The sequence below is a fragment of the Lagenorhynchus albirostris genome, chromosome 1, assembly GCF_949774975.1.
Source record: "Lagenorhynchus albirostris chromosome 1, mLagAlb1.1, whole genome shotgun sequence".
Taxonomy (NCBI): domain Eukaryota; kingdom Metazoa; phylum Chordata; class Mammalia; order Artiodactyla; family Delphinidae; genus Lagenorhynchus; species Lagenorhynchus albirostris.
The window spans coordinates 178,473,232-178,499,727 of NC_083095.1; the positions used below are offsets into that span (position 1 = coordinate 178,473,232).

The 26,496-nt window shown below is 44.9% G+C and overlaps 1 protein-coding gene across 1 annotated transcript in view; it reads right to left on the bottom strand.

Annotated features, from left to right (window-relative positions):
• LOC132528802 (WAS/WASL-interacting protein family member 3-like) overlaps window positions 1-21,416 on the bottom strand; it is a 227,781-nt gene extending 206,365 nt beyond the window's left edge. Inside the window, exons 1-3 of the mRNA XM_060164897.1 lie at window positions 21,103-21,416; window positions 20,643-21,009; window positions 19,295-19,389 (exon numbers count right to left, since the gene is read on the bottom strand). Coding sequence (XP_060020880.1) covers window positions 19,295-19,389; window positions 20,643-21,009; window positions 21,103-21,416 — 776 coding nt within the window. The remainder of the gene's footprint in view (window positions 1-19,294; window positions 19,390-20,642; window positions 21,010-21,102) is intronic.
• Window positions 21,417-26,496: the final 5,080 nt, after the last annotated feature.

Genomic DNA, 26,496 nt, shown 5'->3' on the forward strand with positions numbered 1-26,496 from the left:
TTTTCCTCTCTGTCTGCTGCACTCCTGGGCCTGCACAGCACCTGTATGTTTAGAAACTCACAATATGAAGCAGAGTATAAAAAAACCACCACAACTCTCAACACGATTCAGAATGTTAAAGAGACGATGTATGTGCATTTTCCTCAACAATAACATAAAATATATCTTTAAGATTTTGACCATGAGGATTTTTTTAAATTTTATTTTTTATTTTAGTTACTTATTTTTTTATGTTTTTTGGCTGCGTTGGGTCTTCATTGATGTACACGGGCTCTTCTCTCTAGTTCCGGCGAGCGGGGGCTGCTCTTCGTTGCAGTGCACAGGCTTCTCGTTGCAGTGGCTTCTCTTGTTGCGAAGCACGGGCTCTAGAGAAGAGGGCTTCAGTAGTTATGGTGCGCAGGCTCAGTAGTTGTGACTCACAAGCTCTAGAGTGCAGGCTCAGTAGTTGCGGCACACATGCTCCTCGGCACATGGGATCTTCCTGGACCAGGGATCGAACCTGTGTCCCCTGCATTGGCAGGTGGATTCTTAACCACCGCGCCACCAGGGAAGTCCCACCATGAGGATTTTTTTAATTGAAGCTTAAAACTAACAGACAGGAAAAAAAAGTAATTTCCCTCTCAACCTCTCGTTCAAAATCTCAGTCCTACAGAAAATCTAAAATAATGTGAAAAGGCATTCCAATTTGAAAAATACACGTCTGGAAAAGAGTGCTTTTGAAACCATAAGTACTGTGCCCATAAAAACTGAACACTTCAGCTTTAAAATTCACACTCAAAACCCAGGTAATCTCTGCATTGCTAAGACTCAAACAATTGCTACACTTGAAAAGAAGACTAGAGCAGTGGAATGGATAGAGCATTTCCCAGTTCTAGAAAGAAGAGAGAGATTGGGCAAGAGACACTTGGAAAAGCAAGTCAGGTGGCCATTCATGCTCCCGGGGATGTAGAGCTGTGCCTTGATCTTTATAAACACTTTTTTTCTTCCTCTCACAATCAATCCCTCTGCACAGACTAACCCCAGTACATGCAGACAGGGGTGGATGGGCCCCAGGCCACCTGCCTCTGCTGACTGTCAAAAACCAGATGGGTCACTGCACTATGGTCTCAGGCCAGGCCCAGAAATCCTCTTTGGGGTCAAAGGTTTTTAGAAAAATTAAAAAGGTCCGTCATACATCAAGGCTAAATTTCTGGCCAGTCAAGTGGTAAAAACAGAAAGGACCAGTAGAAACTGTAAAGAAAAAAAAAAAAAATTAGAGGCATTCCTTTATCTAGGGGAGGAGAAATGACACTAGGACAACTGGAGAAAGGTGGCTTGGTCCTTTTTTTAAGGCCCTAAGAGCTTTCCGTTCGGCATCTTGTGGAGCAAAAAGCAGCCACGTATAAACAGACAAAGAGTTACGAAAAAATTAACTCAAGACAGAAACATCAACAGGACTTGGGAGGCATTGATAGTTAAGATCTGATTACGAGGAGGAAAAAGGAGTGTGTTTGGGGTTTGTTTTCAAAGTCAGGGGGCGAGGGTAGAGGAGCAGTGCTGTTTTTCAAAATACACATGAACTCACTGGGTGGATAAGATTTCTATCTGGTAATAAAGTTCACCTGGGAGAAGAGGTTAAGCAGAGAGCATGGCTACTGAAAACAAAGCAGGACCCACACAAGCCTTATCACAGGATCCACCTGCCCTGCAGGCCTGGACCTGTATTTTTCAGGAGCCCAGCACTTACACTTAAATGCCTACGTGACAAAAGTCAGTCTACTCCACTACCCCTTGAAACACAGATGAAATTCTTCATCACTTAATAAAATAATAAAGGAAGTTGTAAGAAAGAGAAGCCTTCTGAGAAACTTTCATGATCAAATTAATAATTAAACTCTGAAATGGAAATATAAATCCTAAAGCGTAGGAATATTACGATGATAAATCTCCAGACAAGACTCTTTCACACGAACTAAAACGTGAAGTCACAGTCAGGAGATTTCCCCCCCACTTCTCAAAATAAAATGATAAGGACAGTCATTTTCTATGAAATTTTAAACCATATTTCTTCTGGCCTTTTCCACTGGAAACTGAAATTCATTTCCCTATAAATATTTTAATGCCATTCTCCTGCGAGCAGGAACAATCCATCAGAGAACAATTTCACAATTGTTTCCCAAGCTTACGAAGCACACGATGTCACAAAGTAAAGGTCCTGGGTGGACGACAAGAAGGTGATTACACCTTGAAGATAAGAGTGAGGTCTTGAAAATAGAGCATCAAATGAAGAAACAGGGCTTCCCTCGTGGCGCGGTGGTTGGGGGTCCGCCTGCCAATGCAGGGGACACGGGTTCGTGCCCCAGTCTGGGAAGATCCCACGTGCCGCGGAGTGGCTGGGCCCGTGAGCCATGGCCGCTGAGCCTGCGCGTCCGGAGCCTGTGCTCGGGAGAGCAACGGGAGAGGCCGCGGCAGTGGGAGGCCCGCCTACCACAAAAAAACAAAAAACAAAACAAAAAACAAAACAAAAAAACAAGGAAGAAACAGATACTGTGGCCAATGTGTAGTAATTCAAATGCAGATTAAACCCTGTGTCTGCATGGGAGGAAGGGGGGAACACACTCACCATAGATATCATTTATGAAAACCAAGAGTATTGAATACACTTTTTTAAAAAACTCAAAGTTCACTGTGTATATATTTCCCTTCTTCTATACCATCAAAAAAATAAAATAGAATAAGGCTAATTTTGCTTTGCTTGACTTCTGTTAGTGGATCTGTTAAGGGCTGAATCCCCTTAAAAAAGACATGTTGAAGTCCTAACCCCCAGGATCTCAGAGTGTGGCCTATGTATAGACAGGGTCTTTACAGAGGGAATCAAGTTAAAGTGCGGTCATTTGGATGGGCCCTAATCCAATACGACCGTTGTCCTTGTAAAAAGGAGAAATTTCAACAGAGACACGTAGGGAAGGTGATGTGAAGAGACACTGGGAGAAGATAGCCATCTACAAGCCATGGAGAGCGCCCCAGCACAGATCCTTCCCTCACGCCCCTCCACCCCCAAAAAACCAATCCTGTGGACACCTTGATCTCAGATTTCTAGTCTCCACAACTGTGACACAATAAATTCCTGTTATTTAAGCCATCCGTCTGTGGTACTCTGTCCAGCAGGCCTAGCAAACTAATACGGAATCCGTAAGGACTTTTTATGTTGATCCTCCCAAGCCATCTCTGTACTTGTCCGTATGAGGATTTTGCCAGGAATTAATGCCAAATTTATTAGGCTGTAATTTCTACAATCTGTCTCTTCTTCCCCTTTCTAAACTTGGGATATTTTTCCATCTCCAAAACTCCCAAAGCTCTCTTTTGCAGATAATGTCTCATAGAGAATAGGCAATAATGAGTATAACTGATGCTTAGATGGTATCAACTCTGTCAACTGTTTACACAAATTATCTGATTTATTCCTCACAGTAACCAGAAGAGGTAGTAAGTATTATTGTCATCAACTGAGGCACAGCCTCATTTGGCAGATGGGCTGACAAGACATCATTTTACAGATGAGGGACCAGAGGCAAAGCCAGGGGAAGTAACTAACGCAGCTGAGCGCCCGAGTCCATCTCGTAATTCTCCCACCACATCTTCTCTTGTCATCAAGGGCCAGGGCACCATGATTTCAGTTCCAGGAGCTCGCCCACAGGGCCTTCTCAGGACCGAATGACGCCATTCATCTGGGTCTAGAGATTCCAACTTCTTTTATTACCATGAAGAATGCCTTGATGTTTTCTTCCTAACCTTACCCTCCTGGCTTTTACTTTAATTTCTTAATGATGTTTATGGGTCTTTTCTACTTTTAAATATCTTCTTCTTCATTGAAAGGAGGAAAGCTAACTAGGAAGCGAATAATTCTACGTTTTTCTGTGTCATTTTTTTATTATCCCAGCATCTTCCCCAAGCCTCAGTTCACCTTTTTATCTCGGAACATAAGTGCTTTCAAAAGTCTTTGGTCGTGAGAATTTTTCACAAGCCACGGCTCATGTCGGCCTTTAGCTTTCCTGACCCTAATCTTACTGTGTGTGCATTTTTGATTTCTCAGTTTCCCATCCTTTAAACTGTGTGTCCTACTAATCGGAGCTCGGAAGGCTCCAGGGGGTGGTGCCCTAGGCTGTTTCTTTGTCTTTCAGTTTTTGTCTTAAGAGGTATTCCTCATTTTCTCCCTCACTGGAATAATTCACATGTTTTCTATCAGAACTTTACGTTTCAAAGTCTTCTACCTCATGGAGGCCCCTTTCTTTTTATTCCTTTTTTCGTTTATTCGGTAAATCTTTATGAAAGGCCGATCGCGCACCAAGGACTGCTCCAGCCCCTGGACACACAGGCGGAAATGAACTCATACATGGCTCCTGCCTCACAGAGTTTCTCATAACCCGGGGCTCCCTGAACACACATGCCCCCTTTGCTTCTCGCACACTGAACAGGTGTCCTGAAGTCTGGGATGTGGTGGGACCAGCCATCCCCCCTTTCACTCCGATGAACTTCAAGGTAGTGAGGCTACTTGCTCTAAAATCCTCACAACCACTGTATCTCCAACCCACGCTTCCTCATTTTCCATGTTCAGTCCGAAGCAGCTTGAAAACAGTGGAACTGTATACAAAAGCAAAGCGAAAAATCAACTGACATTCTCTTTTAAACTTTCAGCCGCTGTCTCGGTAAAGCCTCCCTTTATACGGCATCCAGCCTCTGTGCCACAGTGTAAGTATGTGGAGAAACCACTAGTTATCTTTTCCATCCACGTATGTGGCCCCGGTCTGCCCTGAGTTGGTTTCTCCTTCATTTTCATCCTCTTCCAAATGTTCTCCATCACTTGTTCCCCTTCTGGTTTCTTTCCTTCTATACATGGACCCGCCGATGAGATCTGTTTCTTCTTTAGCCTCGCAAAGCCTCTCCGCCAGCAGGGTTTACTGATCAGCCTGTCCTGTCCCCACCACACACCGGGCGTATCTCTGGACCCTATGAACCATCGTTAGTGTCTATGCTTCGGTACAGATGGGCGAGACCATCAATATTCCGCTGCTGGTATCTTCTGAGGATTACTTGATCCTTCCTCCATCCTCCACTCAGGTACTTCTTCTTTTTTTTTTTTTCTCTTTATCTTGTTCAACAGACTTTATTGTCAAGAGTGAAAACTGTTTCATAGTTGTCTTTACATCCCTCAGAATTCTGTATATGATTGCCTTGCATTTGATCTGAGTTCCACAAATATTTGTTTAGTTGAATTACCCAAGCTTACTGTGAGGCCCCATGTTTACATTCTTTAGATGAAAACCCCCCAGAAAACCTAAAGCAACAGTAATAAACACTGAATACAGATTCTTTATCCTCAAACAGAATACAAGGCAAGGGGGTGTCACCAAAGTGTAAATTTAACTTCTACAGAGTCTGCCCTTAGAGTGAACACCGTACATAGCATCCCAGCACCATCTTCTCACTGGAGCTTTCCCCGTCCCTCCCCTCTTGGTCAAAGTAGAAAGACATTTGGACATGGTGAGTGGGTAACGCAACACAGATCTGGATGTGTTTGATTCTAGAAATAAGTCACAAATGTAGGCAAAGTTTTATCTGAAGAGACATGGAAAGAAAAAAAACAATAGTTTCTACATACTGAGAACTTGTAGGTACAAGGTGCTGTGCTGAATTCTCTATAAATAATGAGCTCTACTATCACTGCCTCCAATTTACAGATAAGGACAGATGAGGAAACTGTGACAAAGAACTCTTGAGTAACTCTCCCCAGCTAGTGAATGGCAGGGTTGGGATCTGACGTTAGGCCATCTGGCTCCAGAGTCATTACTCTCCGTGCTGTGCTACCTCTTCAAAATGATTGCTAACCTTTCCTCTTCTTTTCAATTTTTTATTTGTATACAATTTGTAAAGGTTATTTTCCATTTACACTTACCACAAAATATTAGCTATATCCCTCATGTTGTACAGTACATCCTTGAGCCTATCTTACCCCCAAGAGTTTGTACACTCGGGTCCCTCTTTTATGTTACCACCTGTTTTCTCTTAGGGAATTAATTTTTAAATCCCGAGTAGCACCCTCTCCTGACCCACCAGTCTGCACCAGAGAAAGATGCCAGCACTAAGAGGCTTACTATCAAATAAAGGACGGCTGTATCCTGTTCAGCATAAATGTGCTTTTAAAGCCAACCCACACATGTTTATTCAGTGGCTCTCACATACCCATCACCGCAGAAAGAGAAAACAAACTGCTTTTCTTTCAGCATCTATCAAACTGCCATTATACAGGACACTTCCTGGCCAGCAGCCCCCATGTACAAATTATAGGTACTTTCACTGACCGTTCAGCCCCTCGGGTACATATGACACAAGAGGCACACAAATAAACCGGCTTCCGCACTCCTGGCCAATTAAACCTGACATTACGTAACTACCATATAAAAGATAAAGATCACAGAGGCAAACCCTCTAAATAGGATTTTCCTTGTTTAGCAGCCTCTGAGGAAGAACTGTTCTAATACGGTGTTTCTATTCCTGACAGGAATAACCCTTAATTATTATGTGCCTTAAGCGTCTAGACATTTTAAAATAGAATCTGACTTAATGTTAAGAAAATCAGGGACCTCCCTGGTGGCGCAGTGGTTAAGAATCCACCTGCCAATGCAGGGAACACGGGTTCAAGCCCTGGTCCGGGAAGATCCCATATGCCACAGAGCAACTAAGCCCGTGCGCCACAACTACTGAGCCTGCGCTCTAGAGCCCACGAGCCACAACTATTGAGCCCGTGAGCCACAACTACGGGGGCCCGCGCGCCTAGAGCCTGTGCTCTGCAACGGGGGAAGCGACCACGATGAGAAGCCTGTGCACCTCAACGAAGAGTAGCCCCCGCTCACCGCAACTGGAGAAGGCCCACGCACAGCAACGAAGACCCAACACAGCCAACGATAAATTAATTAATTATCTTTTTAAAAAAGAAAATCAGAAAACTACGTCAGTGACAACAGAGAAGACTTCAGCGCAGTGAGAGAGAGCGCACGCTCGCTCTGGTACGGGGGATGGGCAAGGTAGGAGGAGGAAGCACAGATCCTGCTGAGTTGGTTTTGAAGCTCTGGAAATCTGGGAGAAAAGACAGGATTGAAGGAAGTCACTAAAGAAAATTAAATTCTTCCGGAAGAGAATGTAAAGACTTTTCATTTCTCAGGGATTAATGCATTAATCCCTGATTACATTTGTTTCAGGAAATAAATAAATCATACTTATTTCTGGGAAAAAAATATATGGATAGGCAAGTGAATGGCGACATGGCCTGATGTCTAAAACACAGGCGTTTGTCCCGAGACTTTTGGAAAACACAGTTGTAACGAAGTGATTTTACCTACGCCCTCCGTAGACAACATTGCTCTTGTCATCTTTTGTTTGGCTGCATGTCAGTGACCCATAATCTAGCTATAAATGTCAATATTTCACTTATCAGAGGAAGTGGTAGCTATCGTTCATGCGTATTGTCAGCCCAAGCACGGCCAGCTCCACTGGGATCACCAGTGGAGGAACAGAAAGAAAGTCTGTTCCTTCCTGTTGAGTCTGCTCTCTCAGTGAGGGATGCCTGAGGCTGAGCTGTACAGCTCGGCCAGCCACAGGTGCTCGCTGCACCCCCAAGAGAGCTGCTGGGCAGTGGGCTCTATGGGGGGACACTCACCAAGCACATGGTAGGTGCCAAGGTGTACAAAGGTGACTGGGACCGTTCCTGCCCTCAAGAATGTAATCCGCTGACAGGGGAGACTTGCTTATTTAAACAAAAAGCAATCTAGAGAGTTACATCAAGGATCCTTCCATAAATAGGTCCTCCCACCCACCTCCTGTGTGCAGGCTGTCAACCATTTATATGTCTCACCCAACTTCTACTGATTGACAACATAGACAGGGTGGGTTTAGATGGTCATTCTTGTCATAACGGGATAGGAAGGTTCATGATACGAAAGGGAGGCGCTGTCTCGACGATGCAAACAAGACATCTGAAGAGGACGGTGAGAAGCAAGCCTGTTGTATAATCATGAATTTGACTAGCTTTAGTCCCCGGTTCCTGCAACATACTCTAAATAGTTGGAATTTCCCTAGTAACTGGAAATATCTTTGATATTCATGAGCCCCAGGGTCCATAACTGAGTTGTACTAACAAGATGCTCAGGGTGGGGCTGGCCACTCCAGAAATCATGGGTTTAGAGGGTTGGAGCTTCGAGTCCGGTGAGGTAAGTGGACCTCCTCTAGGGAGGGGAGAGGGGATGGAGTCTGAATAATCTCAGAGTCATCACACCTGCACAACGAAACCCCACTAAAAACTCTGGACACCAAAGCTCCAGATTTGGCGGAGGTTCCTGGTTTGTGACTGCATGGACGTGCTGGGAGGGAGAGAGACAGACCCCTCCTGATTCCACAGGGTGAGGGCAGGGAAGCTCCATGTCCAGGACCCTCCCAGACCTGGTCCTACGTGTCTCCTCACTTGACTGGTCCTGCCTTATGTCCTGTATGATAAAACAATAATCTTAAGTATAGGACTTTCCTGAGTTCTGTGAGCCGTTCTAGGAAACTGTCAAATCTGAAGGGGTTGTGGGACCCCCTCCCCAAATCTGTAGCTAGTTGGTCAGAAGTGTGGTTGTCCTGGGGACACCTGAACTTGCAGCGGTATCTGAAACAAGGGCTGTTTTGTTGGGGACTGCACCCTTCACTCATGGTGTGGTTAGTGTCAGAACTGCACTGCAGCACTGCAACCCCCATTCTCAATTCCTGAAACACAAGCCAGAAATGATCCCTTTAGAAGCAAAGCTCAGCTGACTTGACTTCCCCACCCTCAACCCAGCTCCAACCTCAGGCTAAGAAGAACTTCGATGGTCCAATCTCAGCAGGAAACCACCTTGAATGGGAAGACAAACACAGTTCTAGTACAAGGCAGGCTTTTTGATGAAGTGATATAACTGAAATATAAAAACTACAATGGGCGCACAGAGAAAGAGTCCAGTAATTGACTGAGAGATTCAGAACGGCTTCACAAAGGTTGTCATGGCTGTGTGCCTTAAAGATGAAAGCAATTTTAAAACAAAGGAGGATAGGATGGCTTAAGAACAGTGTAAGGAAAGAGTGAAGTCACTGTGTCAAGTTTAATAACAATGAATATCCTATCTAACTTTTATTACCTCCTTACTGTGGCTAAAGTTATTATTTTGACATTCCAATGAATCCTTAATCCTATGAGGCAGAGTCTATTATGATACCCATTTTACAGGTGAGGCTACTGAGACTTCGGTTAGGAAACCTGATGAAGGCATCAGAGCTGGCAGTCCAGTGTGGCTGGAGAGGAGGGTGAAAGGAAGTGGATAAAGTATGAAAAGCCCTGAGTATCTATCAGAAACCCAATTTTTTTCTTCTGTAAGCAGTGGGGAGCCATCAGAGGTGTGTGCATAAGGGAATAATATGACCAGAACTGTGGTTTCAAAAGACAAACTGCAGTGGCAGGAAAAGCATTCACAAAGACAAAGACTAGAAGAGGGAGACCAGGTAGGGGATGATGGTCAGATCACTGGGCAAACAGGATGAGAGCCGGAAGCAGGGTGAGGACAGAGGGAGTGAACACGTGGGGATGGGGAAGGAGGACAAGGACGTCTAGAAGATGACAGAGATACACAGGGCTCTGGGTGGGTGGTCGGAAGAGCAGCCAGGAGGAGATGGGGCAGGCATCCAAACAGACCGTCAAAAATACATCTGGGGACCTCACTGGTGGTCCAGTGATAAAGAATCCACCTTCCAATGCAGGGGACACGGGTTCGATCCCTGGTCGGGGAACTAAGATCTCACATGCCGCTGGGCAACTAAGCCCGAGTGCCACAACCACCGAGCTCACCCACCTCAACTAGAGCCCGCATGCCGCAAACTACAGAGCCCACGCGCCCTGGAGCCCGTGTGCCACACCTAGAGAGAGAAAACCCGCCCGCCACAACTAGAGAGAATTCTGCACACTGCAATGACAAGCCCACAATGCAATGAAAGATCCCACATGCTGCAACTAAGACCCAATGCAGCCAAAAAAATAAAGAAAATAAATGAATACACATACATCTGTTTATATGTCTTTCTGTACTGATGTGTGCGTTTACTGCACCGTTCCTTTTTTTTTTAACACCTTTATTAGAGTCTAATTGCTTTACAATGGTGTGTTAGTTTCTGCTTTACAACAAAGAGAATCAGCTATACATAAACATATATCCCCATATCTCCTCCCTCTTGCGTCTCCCTCCCACCCTCCCTATCCCACCCCTCTAGGTGGTCACAAAGCACCGAGCTGAGCTCCCTGTGCTATGCAGCTGCTTCCCACTAGCTATCTATTTTATATTTGGTAGTGTATATAAGTCCATGCCACTCTCACTTTGTCCCAGCTTACCCTTCCCCCTCCCCATATCCTCAAGTCCATTCTCTACGTCTGTGTCTTTATTCCTGTCCTGCCCCAGGTTCTTCAGAACCTTTCTTTTTTTTTAGATTCCATATATATGTGTTAGCATATAGTATTTATTTTTCTCTTTCTGACTTACTTCACTCTATATGACAGTCTCTAGGTCCATCCACCTCACTACAAATAACTCAGTTTCATTTCTTTTTATTGGCTGAGTAATACTCCATTGTGTATATGTCCCGCACTATTCTTGATGCTCCCGTGTGCTGCCTGAATTTGGTGGAGTTCACACTCTTGATGCAACAACAGATAATGAAGTCAGGTTTCAAGATGGAATTCACTGTTGGCGGGCAACCATTGAACTCCACATCTCACATCTCTGGCCCTAGGCTGCACACAGCCATTCCACGCCTCCGCGCTCTCTGTGTGGTTGACCGGCGCCTGCTCTGGACTGATAACGAGCATCAGAGGAGCCCATCAAGGATTTCTGTCTAAATGACTTTTCAGACTGCCGAGCTGAAGCAGAAGTATACCAGGCCACCAGTCTACAAATAGGTCTGAGGCTATTCAAAAGTACACACATCGAACTAAGTTTTCTTCTAGTTCCTCCTAGGATTTGATGGGAATGAGTCGACAGAGTGTAGAAAAGTAAACAGAAGCTGAACACAACGTGTTCCACTGAGAAAAACACACAGCTGACCACAGATAAAATTAATGCTGGGCTTCCAGTGCTGGGATAAACAATCCTTGCCATTCAAACCTGGTCCTTCCCACAATTTCCTGTTTTCTGGTTCTGTCCGTGCCCTACGTCTAGGTTTGACGAGAGAGGCTGTGGAACCGTTTGATTCATTAGCAGAACTTTAGAATCAATAATCATCCTTCTACCAAGTCCTCAAAATGCTCTGGGCACTTAGCTCATAAATATCATTCTAGCTCCCACTTCCCACACTGCAAAAAGCCTAGCTCTTCCTAACAATGCTGACTAGAGGAGAACGAAACAGAAAGGAAAAGAAAAGAAATTAGACTTCCCGTTCCTCTGGAGACGGAGCTTTGAGGGGGTCCTGAAGCTCTGGAGGACAAGGGTGTCGTGTGTGGGTATGTCTGCTTCTCTCTCACTCCTGACATTCCCAGGAACCACTCATCCTTTAAAGCACGCATCTGAAAACGTTTAAAGAAGACATACCAAAATGCACTCTTACACACGCCCCTGACACATAATCAATACCCTTTTAAGGACACACATCTGTATCTTGCATTAACCTTGCATCTCACCATAATTTAGGAGATACTGCTGTGCTTCATCTCCAAATGTTTTCTAATCTGACATCACTCTGAAACAGACAGATCATCATAAAGAGACGGAAACATTTTCAAATGTGGCGGAACTCAGGACATGATTTGTAAATACGGTCTTCTACAATTTCAAAGGATACTAAAATTCATTCGATGTCATCAATGGTTCAATTAGGTAGCTGAGAATCAGATCATTTTGCATATACACTGGAACCTTTTTATTTGGTTCAAATAAAGTGTCTCCTTCCCTCACTTTCAATCATCCAGTTTCAAAAAAACAAAAAAACAACTGTCATCCTCCCACATCAGATCTGTGTGCAAAAGGTCTAATTTTTTCTAGGCAGTACGTAAACCAAGAAGTCAGATAAGGCAGATTATAACTGACGCAAACTAGAAACCCTACGTATCACAATATCATCCCATGGAAACGGTTGCCTGTAACATTTTCTCCTCTCTTTAAGGGGCAAATATGAGACAACAGCTTTCAATTTATTATAAATAAGGGGGGGACTAACATTTGGGTACTAATAGGTGTCATTTGATGTGCTGAGGCTTACTAATATTTCCCCCTTTTCATTTCTATAAAGTTCCTCTTAGGTAGAAATTATCCCATTTTACAGATTATAATTAAACTCAAAACAAACTAAACGAGCATCCATAAAGAATCTTTTACAAAGGTATCATATTTTGAAACCAAGCCTGTAAGCAGTGAAAGGAAATTCCACCACGTTCACTTTGTTTGTATTTATTTATTGGCTGTGTTGGGTCTTTGTTGCTGCACACAGGCTTTCTCTAGTTGCGGCGAGCGGGGGCTACTCTTCATTGCAGCGCGCAAGCTTCTCATTGTGGTGGCTTCTCTTGTTGTGGAGCACAGGTTCTAGGCATGCGGGCTTCAGTAGCTGTGGCACACAGGCTCAGCAGTTGTGGTTCGCGGGCTCTAGAGCGCAGGCTCAGTAGTTGTGGCACACGGGCTTAGTTGCTCCACGGCACGTGGGATCTTCCCGGACCAGGGCTCGAACCCGTGTCTCCTGCATTGGCAAGCGGATTCTTAAACACTGCACCATCAGGAAAACCCACCACATTCACTGTGGATTGGCAAAGGTGAGCCTACTCCTTTGGTGGGAAGACTTTACCCCTTGGTATTCAGACCTGGTGAAGCTCGGCCCCCAGACCACCATTCAGGCTCCGCAAGGCCTATTCTCAAGCCAGCTCCTCTAGATGTCCAGCCTCAGAAGGAACTCAGCTGGACCACATCCTGAACTGGGGGGGCCGGGGGGGGAGGCAGGGACCACACTCTGAGCTGCAGCATAACCATCACATTCCCTGACATGGCTAATCTCTATTGAGCGCTGACTGCCAGGCTCTGTGGAGACGGGGTGAGCAAGACAGATGCCCTCAGGGCCACCCTACACTGGAAGAGGGTGCAGACAGGTAGGTTCGTTGTTCCTTCATAGGATGGTGAGGGCTCTGAGGGCTGAGCTGAGTCCTGAGGGATGGCTGGCGTGGGTTAGGGTGTGGCTGGCACAGACAGAGAGAGTGAAAGCAGTGGCTGTCTGAACTCATGGACTTTCAGCACAGCGTTGTACACGCTGGCGGCTTCCAATGCTCTGTGATGTGTGGGGCGTTAAGAATACGGAACTGGGGCTTCCCTGGTGGCGCAGTGGTTGCGAGTCCGCCTGCCGATGCAGGGGACGCGGGTTCGTGCCCCGGTCCGGGAGGATCCCACATGCCGCGGAGCGGCTGGGCCCGTGAGCCATGGCCGCTGAGCCTGCGCGTCCGGAGCCTGTGCTCCGCGACGGGAGAGGCCACGGCAGTGAGAGGCCCGCGTACCGCAAAAAAAAAAAAAAAAAGAATACGGAACTAAGCTAGTGTTTCTCAAACTTTTTTTGGCCATATCTTCCAGCAAAAATATGTTTTACATCATGATGCAGTACACACATTACACATATAACTAGGAAAAGAACATTTGCCAAAACAATACTCTTCCCACTACTCAAACCCATTCTGATATTGTCTCTCTTCTTCACCCTCGAATGGGTGGCAACCCATGGTGTGAAAAATACTGCTATAAACCTTTTAATAGGCATGACTGTCATTTCTTTGATATATAGTTGACCCTTGAACAACATGGGTTTGAACTGTGATGCACGGATTTTTTTCAATAAATACTACAGTACAACCCGATGCCTGGCTGCTTGAATCCGAGGATGCGGAACCACAGATGCGGAGTGGGCCGACCGTGGACTTGAGCAGCCTCGGATTTTGGTATCCGAGGGACGGTCCTGAAACCAATCATTCCTGGATACTGAGGAACTTCTTATTCTGCCTTCTACCCTCCTTTTCTTCCTTCACTCCTCAGAAAAGTACCGCCAAAGAAATAAGAACACTACAGTTTCTTATTTCTGAAACCTTCAGTTTCTGAAGGTCTGTTACGTGCCAGAAACTGGGCTGGAACCTTGGCATGCCCTGTCTCATTCATCTTCACACGGCCCTGCGGGCTAAGCATTACTATTCCCATTTTACAGATGAAAAAGCCAAAGCTCAGTGATCAAGAGACTCGTTCAGTAGACCGTGACGGAGCCAGGATTCGAATCCAGTTCTGTCTTGCTTCAAATCTCCAATCACCCTACTGTGCCTTTCATGAAAAGTTCTTAAGTAATTAAAGCTAACGTAATAGCAAGAATTTCCTAAGTCTCCTTGAGATAACTCAAGTCCTTGGAGTGGTATGGAACCAGGTTTGGGAGGCCTCAGCAGAGATAAGGGAAATATGAGGTGGAAAATATCTCGGGTTTAAATTTAATTTCCTTCCATGTCCTCTGAGTACCCCTTAGTAAAGGCACTTGTGGCGAGTCACCAACAGAGAAATGGTAAGTGAGAGCTCCTGGGGGGCTGGCCTAGACAATCCCCCTCAAGGCAGGCAGGCTGAACAGAGCTGCCCGTTCTGAGTGGCTCATACCAGGAGCACCTTGCCCGGCATCTTCCAGGCTGTAGATAGTCCACACATATTTACAAAACGGAACGCTCACACAGGCAGAGCGAAAGTAAACACGGAGCATGGCTCCTGCTGCTTTATTTTTAAATTGGTCCAAAATTACGTTAAGCGAAACTATCTGTTGAGAAGGAAGTGTCTTTGGAAGGATAACTAAACATATTTACAGCACAGACACTTGTGTTCTTTCAGCCCCCTAACTGAAGATACATTTGACACAGATACAAGGGATATTTAACGTGAGCAGGTCAGGACAAATGTTCAGCCCCCCCAAAAAAATCTCTGCAAAAGTGACGATTTGGGGAAATTACTGGCAAGGCTCTGCGAAGCGACTGCATCATAAACTGATCCTTCCCCTGACTTAAAATAACGTGATGTTTGGCGACAGTCCGTTAACTGGCCAGTCACTGGCACTGCTATTTCTAAGTGATGATACCGCTCAGAATACTTTAAGAACTGATGTATTTTCTACAAACACATAATAAATGCAACTGTGACACCTACAGTAAGTTAAATTATTTATTTGACAAATGGCCTTTAGGGTTTATATTCTTTGTGGGGCTTGGTGGGTAGCAATACATTTATCGTTTAACTTGGCATACCAACTCCCATACAAATATATGAGCCGTTTTTTGTCTAATCAGCTAGTGTTGTTTTCCCAGCACCTCTTAGCAATAAAAATATTGCCAAGTCCTCTTTTCTTTGCAAGTTCCACGATGGGAAAAAAATCCTGAACGTGCAAAAGAATCCACTGCCTGCTGATGAAACGTAAAGGCTTATGAAAACATGGCATGTCCTCAAGTAGATCAGTTTGTTTTTAAATGTTTTAGTAGGGTACACTGATGCATTAGGAACTAAATGTGTATTATACCTAATCTTACATCTAGCGTGTACTATATACCTTGATCATTCTATCAAAAGATCAAAATTTAAATATGAGGTAAATTATATTTTATACATGTTCTCCTTTGCATGAAGTCAAACAGGAAACTTGTTTCTTCTCTAAACACACAAGAATATAAACAAGCAACATATTTAGACCGAAGAAAATACTCACTACTTCATTCCATTAAAAAAAAATGCCCCGGGTATCAATTAAAATAAAAAGCTTTTATGCTTTCTTAAAACAATCCTAAATGTCTGCTTGTGCTTTCAGATATTTTCACCATATTTTAATATTTATTTTAAAGTTTCTTAAGTTAATTACATGTTATTTTTACAAGAAATGCTACTTAAATACTCTTCCTGAAAGCTCTAAGAGATCATGTAAAACAACAGAAATGACAGCAGAAATTAAAGAACTGATATTGAATCTCCAATAGTCAGAAGTTGCCATTTTCGTAACAACTGAATGTAAAGTATGAACCTTAATTGGATCCTGGATTTTTTTTAAAACAAGCTATAAAAGACATCCTTAGGACAATGAGGGAGACGTGAATATGGACCAGATTTTAGAAGTTATTGTGAAATTTTTGTTAACTTTCTGAAGTGTGATATTGGCTCTGTGATTCTTTAAAAAAATATCCTTATTCTTAGTACGTGCATAAAGTCCTTTTTAAGAATGAAATATCTTGATGCGTGAAACCAGCTTGATGCCTGAAACTAACAAATGGTCCAAAAATAATAAATATATCTGTACATATACTAGATAAAAACATGAAGCAAATACTGCAAAATGTTAATAAGAGTTACATCTCAGTGGAGGATATACAGACGTTCATTGCATTATTCTTTTAACCATTTTGTATATGAAAATTTTCATAATAAAAAGATGCAGTGGGGGAAGAATAGTCATTTTCATTTAATAAGCATGTATGTGTATTCACTCCTGAGCCAAACTAGGGGCAGATAAAATATTACCTTATATGGACACAGAATGTTTCATTTTTCAGTCGCAGTATACTTCAGAGAATCAATTTTCCACCACTGGCCCAGAGAAATTATGGCAGCCCTTCTGGCCAAGATCACAGGGAACAGCTGATTTGACACACACCACCTGATTTACAGCAGAGGCATCAGGATCCCCAAAGGGTAATCCATGCTGACCAGTGAATTTACATGCCAGCCTGTGCCCTTGGAAAACTAAGGGTGGAGAATAGGGGCCTTCCAGCATGGAACCTTTACAGCAGACAGAACCTGCAACTTTGCTAGGCTCGTTTTCTGGGAGACAGCGTATCAAGCTGTGACATGAACGTAAAGCTAAATCAAACATTTAAACCATCGATTCTACCCATTCACCCACTAAAGATGGATTTCTGTCTTACCTTGTCTCTCTGCTCCATAAAGTGGACTACCAGGTTCAACATTCAGCAAAAAAAATCTGACATGCTACTCCCAAAACTCTACTTAAACCTAGTAACAAAGCACTAGAATTATATAAGAAATTTTAGAGAGAAAACCTGTAAGCATTCCCTTTAGATATAACGAAAGTATTAAAAAATAAGACTCAGACCTATGAAACAACATAGCAGGATGTTTCTCATCTACAAACAGAGGTTTTTTTGTTTTGGGGTCCAAATCTCAACAGTTCTGGGCACTAGTTCACTACCAAGTCAGAGGGCCAACCAGCCGTCCATGACTTGCTGCAGAATCTGATATTCTTTTTTAACTGGAGTGAACTGAAACTCAGCAGTAAGCATTGAACTTTCAAGTGGCCTGATGCAATCAAAGACTCCACTTCAGTTACACTTCTTTTTTCTGTCCTTTTATTTTTATCATCTCTTTTTCTCCCTCATTCAATGCTTTATCTATATGTGTGTGTCTTGTGTGTGTGTGTGTGTGTATATACATATATGTTTATGTGTGTGTGTATATATACATACACATAAACACATTATGCATACGTATACACATATACATATATATTTGTTGCTGTCTTCTCTTCTTTTTCCTGTCTTTCCTCTTCCCCTCCCAATTCCTCCAGGACCACCCAAAGGCACTGGTAAAACCCAGTTAAACTTCAGGCTGTGAAGCTATAAAGAATCCTGATGTGGCCCATGAAGCCTGATGGAATCAGGCCACAGGCTAGAAGAGTTACGGGAAGAATGGTTCACTTTCCTTTAACCGAAGAACAATCATCCTGTTTATGGGTTGTCAGGGCCCTTTCCCTTCTAGGGACAGCTACCTACCTTTGATCTTTAACCAGCTCACTACACCTCTCTTTAAGAGAAGCAGACGACCACGACACTGGGATCTCACTTATTGCTTCATGTTATTCTAGTAAGAGGCATGATACAGGAGAGCTGAAAACATCAATGGTTTGGGGCTACCTGTGGACTTCACTTATCCAAATCATGAATTCTGTTCAATGCCACCATTTTCTGATTTCTTGAAAAGTTTCTGGTGTATCTGTAAGCACTAAGCTAGGACCGAAGGAAATACAAAGAGATTTTTTTTTTTAGGTTATTCATCAGAGAGGTATGAGCGCATTACATTCGTTTACCAAAAATTCACCGTCTATGAAAACTCACTCCCATGAGTGAAGCATGAATTAACCATGGGCCCTCCATCTCCAGGAGACCTGAATAAACCTGTTTCCAAAACTCCAGGGAGAATGAATCTCTGGCAATGCTCCAGCCAGAAGGCGAGGGATCCTCTGCCGCCTCCAGGCTGGAGAAGCCCCCACAAGGAAACCAGGAAGAAGGCGGCTCAGCAGTCAGTGCCAAGAGCCCACCGCTGAAAATAATCTGGGTGGAGGGATGCTCAAAGAGTGGAGAAACACATGCCGAGGGCGGCAAGGTAGCCATTTGGAAGCACCGAACAATGTTTACAGTTTGCAGGCTCTAGGAGTGATCTGAGCCCCTTACCGAGGCTTATCCTCTCAATGCCTCAATTTCTTCATCTGACAAATGGGGAAAATAATAGTACTCCTCAAAGTCACAGGGTCTGTAATGATTAAATGAGTCAGTAATGCATACAGTGCTTAGAATAGGGCCTGGCACATGGTAAGCACTGCATAAATGCTACCTAATCGCTAGTATTATAGGCTGGAAGCATGCCAATGGAAAAGCCTACTAAAGAAAACTTACCTTCTTTAATCCCCACCAAGAGATCTACTACTAACCAGCTGGAAATACCCAGGTCTCAATTCTTTGATTCCCTTTATTAAGCTCCAGCATCTCTGGAGTGGTCTCAGCTAAAGCCAAAGGAGCGAGACTCCTTTCTTTCTCTAAGCAATGAGGTTCGGGCAGAAAATGCAGTATGGCAACATATGATAAAAATGGAAACTGACATATGAATAAAATGCCAATCTATCTGACATGCATTTCAGAGCCCAGGTGTTCTCAGTGTGTAAGTTCTGCAGCTTCTAACAAATGTCCCTAAGTCTGCAACACTGTGAACCTCAAGAACCAACCTTCTGGTTGAAGACACACACAAATCACCCTGCACAGTAGAAAGACATAAATGCAATGAACTTCAACAAACTACATGGCCCCAAAGTATGTGGCATAAACAGGTAATTGGCCACTGCCACACCTGGGTGACACAGCAAGTCAATTCTTCCGAACAGGCAAATCCACTCACTTCCATATTCTGCTGCTGTGCCACACCTGGCACACTATGTTGACAATACTTACGCATTACAATAGGGCTTCTTTTCATAGCCTTTGTAGTTGTTCATGTTCAGAGCCATCTTGCAGACTTCACAATGGAAACATCCTTTATGCCAATACTGAAAAAATAAATATTTAAAATTATAGTACAATGCCAGTTCTTTCCAGGATGGGTACAGAAAGAAGACATTTTTTTTTTTAGTGCATCACAAGTCCCCGTATCTGAAAATACTACAACAAAATGACTGTAGGTACCAGTGGATGTTTGCTGACTTTCGGTTAAGTAAACAAAGAAGACAGTTATTAAAACGGAGTTTTAAATGACTCTCCACCATAACCTACAGACTCAGATGAAAGAAATGTCGCGGGCTCTACCCGTATTACACTTCTATGAGCAGCCAAAGAGGAATTCTGCGCTTGGTTAATGGAGAAATGGAGCCTGTGAAGTGGCCTCAAAAGGAAACCGAATCCAGTTCAAAGTGCCTAAACAACACTGTTTGTAACATCTCGATAAACATGTGCTCACCGGAAGTCAGGCAACCCGAGGTGGCCGGAGGCGCACTATGTTAAGTACCCCCGGCCCCCCCATCCCTGTCCAGCTTCCACTAAATTGCGGGAAAGGCGGACTCTGTCTGGGATGGCTATAGGGATGACGGCGTGCTCTTATGAGGCATTTGTATGACCACACGCAAATTTCACAGGGACCGCCTCCGGCTGGGTTCAACTATCAGTCGCTCAGGCTAGCGCCAGGGTCTGTCTCCCAGGCTGCTCAACTCCATCCACGCCCGGGAAGGGCAGGGAAGCAGGGCTGCAGGGGCCGGTCTAAAGCCACTTCCTCTGGAATTCCCCAAGCGGGTGGATTAGCCCCCAGTGGGTCTGGCTCGCCGCGCTCAGCCCGGGCTCTCCGGCGGGGCTTATTCTTAGCAATGCGGCAGCGGCCGCCCCACGACATGTTAATTACTATCCGCCTCTCCACCTCGCCGCCCTCACGCGAGGCGCTGGGGCGGGGGTGAGGTGGCGATCCGGGCGGATCCCTGAGGTGGGCGTGCGGGGCAGTGAGGGGTCTCAGCGGAGGTGGGAGGCGCGCGGTTGGCCGAACTGCCCCTGGGGGCCCAGCCCGGGCCGCGCACCTCCAGGCGCCCTCCGCAGCCGCTCTGCCGCCGCCCGCACCCCGACAAAAACCTCTCCCGGTTCCAACATCACGATCGCCAAGCGTGCTCTCTGGCCCTCCTGCGGGCGTCTTGCTTCGCGTGCCCTCACCCGGGGCCAAGACACACAGACGCGCACACACACGCACAGACCCACTCTTCTCTTTCCATCCCAGATGCCAAAACTTCTCCGAGCAGGTGCAGCCCGGCGCCTCCTCGCTCACCTTATCCAGGCAGTTGACTTTCTCCGTGGGATACACGACTTTCCCGCAGCGGGCGCACTGGGGGTTCATTGTCGCGGTTCCCGGGGGCGGCGGCTGGGCGGAAGCGACGACGGCTGGGGGCTCCGAGGAGCCGCTGTGACATCCCCCGGCGAGCCCCGCACCGCCTCCGGGCAGGCGGGAGGGCGGCGCGGGCCGGGCGCCGGGGTCTGGCGTCGGCGCGGGGCCCGGGGCGAGCGGGCCGCGCGGCGCGCGGGGAGGCGGCGGGGGCGCGGGTGGGTTCGCGGCGGGGCCTGGCGCCGGGGGACGGCGGCGCTCTCGGGCTCGGCTCCGGCTCGGGCTCCGCGCCGCTCTCTCTGCGTCGCTCGCGCTCCAGGTACCGGTGACTCACACAGGCACTCGCTCCCGCCCCTCGCGCTCACTCGCTCCCCCGCCTCGCCGCCGCGGCGCAGGCCAAACCCACCGGCGCGCCCCGACCGAAGTGACAGGGAACGAGCACGTTGGGCCCCGGGGAGGGCGGGCGAAGCGGGGGAAGGGGGAAGGCAGACACAAGGAAAGCTCCGCAGACCGCGCGGGCTGCGACCCGGAGGCCTGGAAGCAAGCCTCGCGCCGCTGCCGCAGCGGGGGCGGCCAGGTGGGCGGCGGCGGCGGGGGGAGGGAGCGGTGGGGGTGAGAGGACGCGGGGCTAGAAGGGCTCAAACCCGCGCCCTCACTGCCGCCCTTCCTCCTGTCTCCTGCGCCGGCCGGTGCAGCCCCCCCTCCCAGGCAGACTGACATTCCCGGTACCCAAAGGTCGCGCGGGGAGCGCAGGGCGGGGGTGCGCCCGCCCTCCTCCTCCCGGACCCCGGGTCGCAGGCAGCGGCGCACCAACGCCTGCGCAGCGCCCCGTCCCCGGGCGGAGGCTGGTCCGGGCGCGCGCAGCGACGCGCTGGGGCCTGGGAGCCTGGAGACACGCGGGGAACCCGGAGACTCACGTACGCGCGGCGCCCCCGGCTGTGCCGCGCCGCTCCCACGGGCCTCCTCCCAGAGAAAGCGTTCCCCGTGTGCCTGCGCGAAGTGCTCGGACCCTGGATGGGAAGAGACGTCTCTCACTGGCTCCTCACCACTGCACTTTTTGTATCTGTTCTTGGAGAATGACTGGTCATTTTAGGCCCGAATCAAGCCCTTCCTGATTAACTAAACGGTCATCATTCGTTTTGCTGTGTGTGTGTGTAAACACTGTGAATTTTTGCAATTAAACACAACAGGGTCTAGGAAAAGTTCTTCACCTCCATGAAAGGAAGCAATTACAAACTCATGGTCCTAACCGGAAGGGCCAGAAAATCAAGCTGAAGGCTGAGGGGAGGATACCAAACGGAGTAGGAATCGGTTTTTGGTTTTAATAAGGTTACTGGACTTGCTTTGTAAAAACAGCAAAATGGAGCTACGCGGCCTGGGTTCAAAGCCCAACCCTGCCCTTACTGTCATGTGACTTTGTGCACATGACATACTTCGTGCATAGCCTCTCTATGCCTCAATTTTCACATCTGCAAAATGGGGATAACATAGCGCTACAAAACAGCTCCTGCTCTCCTAGTGTGAGGATTATATGAGTCAGCAGTTCTGAAATGTTTCAACCGGCCTGGCTCTTGGTAAACGCTGCGGAAGTGTCAGCGAGGATTATCATTGGCCGGTTGTAACAAATAAGCAAACACATTCCGTTGCTAGCACACAGATTAAGACTCAGTAATGCCACAGAGCACTACTGTAACAAATATTAGTCGTTTTTTTAAAAAATCATAGCTGCAGCCTTTCATGAAAAAAGAAAACTACTGATTTCTGAGCTCCTCAGGCAGGCTGCACTGATGAAATAACATTCATAATGAGGCTGTGCTGTTTGACTTTTCCAAAGAGATCATTTCTTAAAAGACATCCATCCACCAATGCAGCAGCCTTTGAACCACTCTTTGCCTGGCTCACAAGCCCACCACAAAAGCAAATAAAACAATAATTTGCTGTCAGAGATGATCAGTTGTTTAAAAACACCCCAAGAGCTAATTAGAAATGCTTAAGACCATGGGTGAAAGTGGAGGATTTTATGCTAAGTGAAACAAGCCAGGCAAATACTGCATGATGTCACTTACACGTGGACTCTTAAAGGGAAAAAGTGGAACATAGAGTAAAAAGTGGTTGCCAGGGGCTGTGCAGTGAAATAGGGAGAGGTTGGTAAATGGGTACAAACATTCAGTTATAAGATGAATAAGGTCTGAGGATCTTATATATAACATGGTGACTATAGTTAACATGGTGTTGTATAACTGAAATTTGCTAAGAGAGAACTTACATGTTCTCATTCAAAAAAAGGGAAAATATGAGCAGTGGTGGATGTGTTAACTCCATAGGGGGGTTCCTTTCACAATATATATGTACATCAGATCATTACATTGTACACTTTAAATAGCTTACAATTTTATTTGTCAATTATACCTCAGTAAAACTGGGGAAGGGGAAGGACCTACACTGAATATTTATTTAAATAAATAAATAAATGGCTGAGGAAAAAGTATGTGATCACCTGGAAGACAGTAATTTTTTTTTAGCACTTAGATCTTCATAAGTGTAGATCATAAAAGATAGTCTAAAACTCCTATTGTCCTTTTTAAACGGTAAGCAAAAAGTTCTAAGGAGGCATGATGGTGATATGTGACATTTATAGCTGATTTATCAGATATTTTAACTAGGAATTATATAACTTCCTAGCCAACCAGCACCTATCACAATGCCTGACACATAGTACCTACTTATCAAATGTTTTTTGAAAGAAAGTATAAGACGAATGTATTAAAATTGGAATTAACTATGGTGTTTTATTCTCTCAAAAGTAAACAGTGAATACTCAAGTTATATTTTCCTCTCATCTATGTTTTTCTTGCTAATTTTATTTTCTGCATTAAGCCAGCTTCTAAGTTTCTTAGTGCCACTTTACTGATGTAAGAAGAGTTTTAATACTATCCGTCTTTAAAGGCTTCTTTATTTCAAAATTCAAAGAACTATAAACAGAGAATTGGCAGAAACCTGTCATCTGGTCCAGCCTTCCTCTTTCAAGCAGATGAATGATTTAATTATCCACTGGGGAGACCTTTTGCCCCTTTCTTGTCTTTTTCACGTGATTAGTCAAGAAATCGGTCCTTATGGTTACTATACCCCAATATCTCTAATTAAATCCTTTTCTACTGGCTTGGACATCCACAGATATAAAGAAAAACTTACCATCATGACCCTTATGAAAACATTTATAATACTTAAAAAATTAAAATGTTTCTTTAGTTAAAATTCCAAAATCTATTTACTTTTACCTCTGAGACCTATTTACATAGAACCTATCGAAGTCCCTATAATTACCCTTATTATTTAAGCTACATAAAAGGAACTTCAAATTAAAATCCTTAAAGAGTAATTAATATTACAAAAGGCCAAATAGTGGCTTTGACAAACAGAGGATGCAGAGTGTGGTGGATTGTATTATTGGTTCACAATTTTTTGTTCCTTTCCAGCCTGGCAACACTTCCTGTAAGCAGAGTATATTTCCCCACTGCAGTAACTCTGAGCTTGGTCATGTGACTTCCCTTAGCCAATGGAATTCCAGAGGTCATGACTTAGAGCAGAAGCTTTACAACATTTGCATGGTTTGCCTCTGTTCTCCCACCTCTTTGAGCCTTGGCACCTGGCTGTAAGAAGAGCATATCCCAGGGAGTGGCTGCTTCTTTGACTTTTGTCCAGGAATTTAAAGACCTGTCTAGACAGTAGAGCCAAAATGAATTCAGTAAGCCCAGTCATGCCCAGCAGAGCCACAGCTCTGGGAGTAAGAAATAATTGTTTCTGTGAGCCACTGAAATTTGGGGGGGGTTGTTCATTACTGCAGCAAAAGCCGACTGATACACCAATAATAGGAACTGAAGAGAAATGCTTTCCACTTCGTCACACCAAAAAGAAACTAATGGATTTCCATACAAGATTCAGTATGGGCTATTTTTTTTTCTATAATACATGTTAGAAGTGTAGTAAAGCATCTGTCTCATTACTAATTAATAAATGATTCATTCTCTCATTACACAAAGTTTTATTATGTGCCCTGTATTTGTCAGACATTGTGTAAAATTGTGTACATTTTTCCAGCTGGCTCAAATTCACCATAGAGGCAACTTTTCCAAGCCAACACTTTGGTAGGTGAAACTAAAAGAAAATGATAAATTTTAGCTCACAATTTCATTTGATAGCTGTATATGAGCCTTAGCCTAATGACACATCTTTCCAAAGATCTCATGCACTTTAGAGAAATTACCTCATTTACCCTTACAGAACCACCACAAGTCAATGAGAAATGTAAAATAAAAACATTAATGGAAATTTAAGATTCAGAAGCTGTTATAGAAACAATTACTAATTTTCATTCATCCATTCAATATAAAAGTATTGGTAGGCAAGATGTTAGGTACAACGGGATGCAACGGGGAATAAGGCATGATCTCTGCTTATAATAAAATCTAGTGGGACAGATAAGGAAGCAATGAATTACAATACAATGTGATAAATGCTCTGGAGTAAAACCCTGCCCCCAGACACTGTGGCAGAACAGAGGAGGAACTTGTAATTCAGCTGGGAAGTCAGAAAATGCTATCTGAAGGAAGTGCACACTACGCTTCTCACCAGGAGTAGGAACCGACTAGTGCCACTCCCCCAAGAATATGAGCACCCCTAAAATGAGGGGTTTAGGGTAATTAGCCTATTCGTTCCTATTTCAGGGATGGTATTATTATGCTTTTACACTCATGCTGAAATTTTTATATCACTTTAATATCCCCTCCTAACATAGCATAGCAACAAACTTCAAATAATGATGATTTTTTTCTCTTTTTTTCCAGTATTATTGAGAGATAATAATTGACAGACAGTTTAGGGTGTACCACATAATGACTTGACTTACATATATTGTGGAATTATTTCTTGATAGATGACACATCTCTTCAAGATAAGGCCCACCAAATCTCCAATTTAACAAAAACATTTGTAGATATCAACTCATAATTGTAAGTTTGCCACAAAACATTTTAAGATCTGGAAAGAGGGAAAAGGAAAGCTGGGGGAGCAGCAACATCTTGTTCTGGTCCTCACGGAACTGAGCCTCCCCCAGATGAAGGACAAGACAGACCCTCTGTGGTAGGCAAAACAAAAGCCCTCCGAAGACAACGTCCACATCCTAGTACTCAGAACCTGTGAATATATCACCTTACATGGCAAAAGGAACTTTGCGGATGTGATTGAGGTAAGGATCTTAAGATGGAGAGATAATCCTAGATTATCCCAGTGGGCCAATGTAATCACAAGCATCTTCACAAGAGGGAGGCAGGTAGGTCTGAGTCAGAACAGGAGATGTGACAATGGAAGCAGATGTCAGACAGAGAGAGCTTTGAAGATCCTGCTGGCCTGGAAGACAGAGGAAGGGACCACAAGGCAAAGAATGTAGGTAGCCTATAGAAGCTGGAAACGGCAAGGAAGCAGATTCTCTCCCCCGGAAGGAACACAGCCCTGTCGACATGTTGATTTTAGGACTTCTGACCTTCATAACCGTCAGACAGTAAATTTATGTTGTTTTTAGCCACTAAATTTATGTTGCTTTTAGCCACTAAATTTATGTTGTTACTACAGCAATAAGAAACTAATATACCCTCTATGTGTGAATTCTGTTCTGTCTTTAGGACCACACTGAGTTCCAGGACTGCTAAAAGAAGCAGCTGGAAGTCAAGATGGCTGTGATGCTCCATCATTGTTGTCTCCAATGGAAAGATCCTAAAGCAAAGTAGTTAAGAGCACAACATGC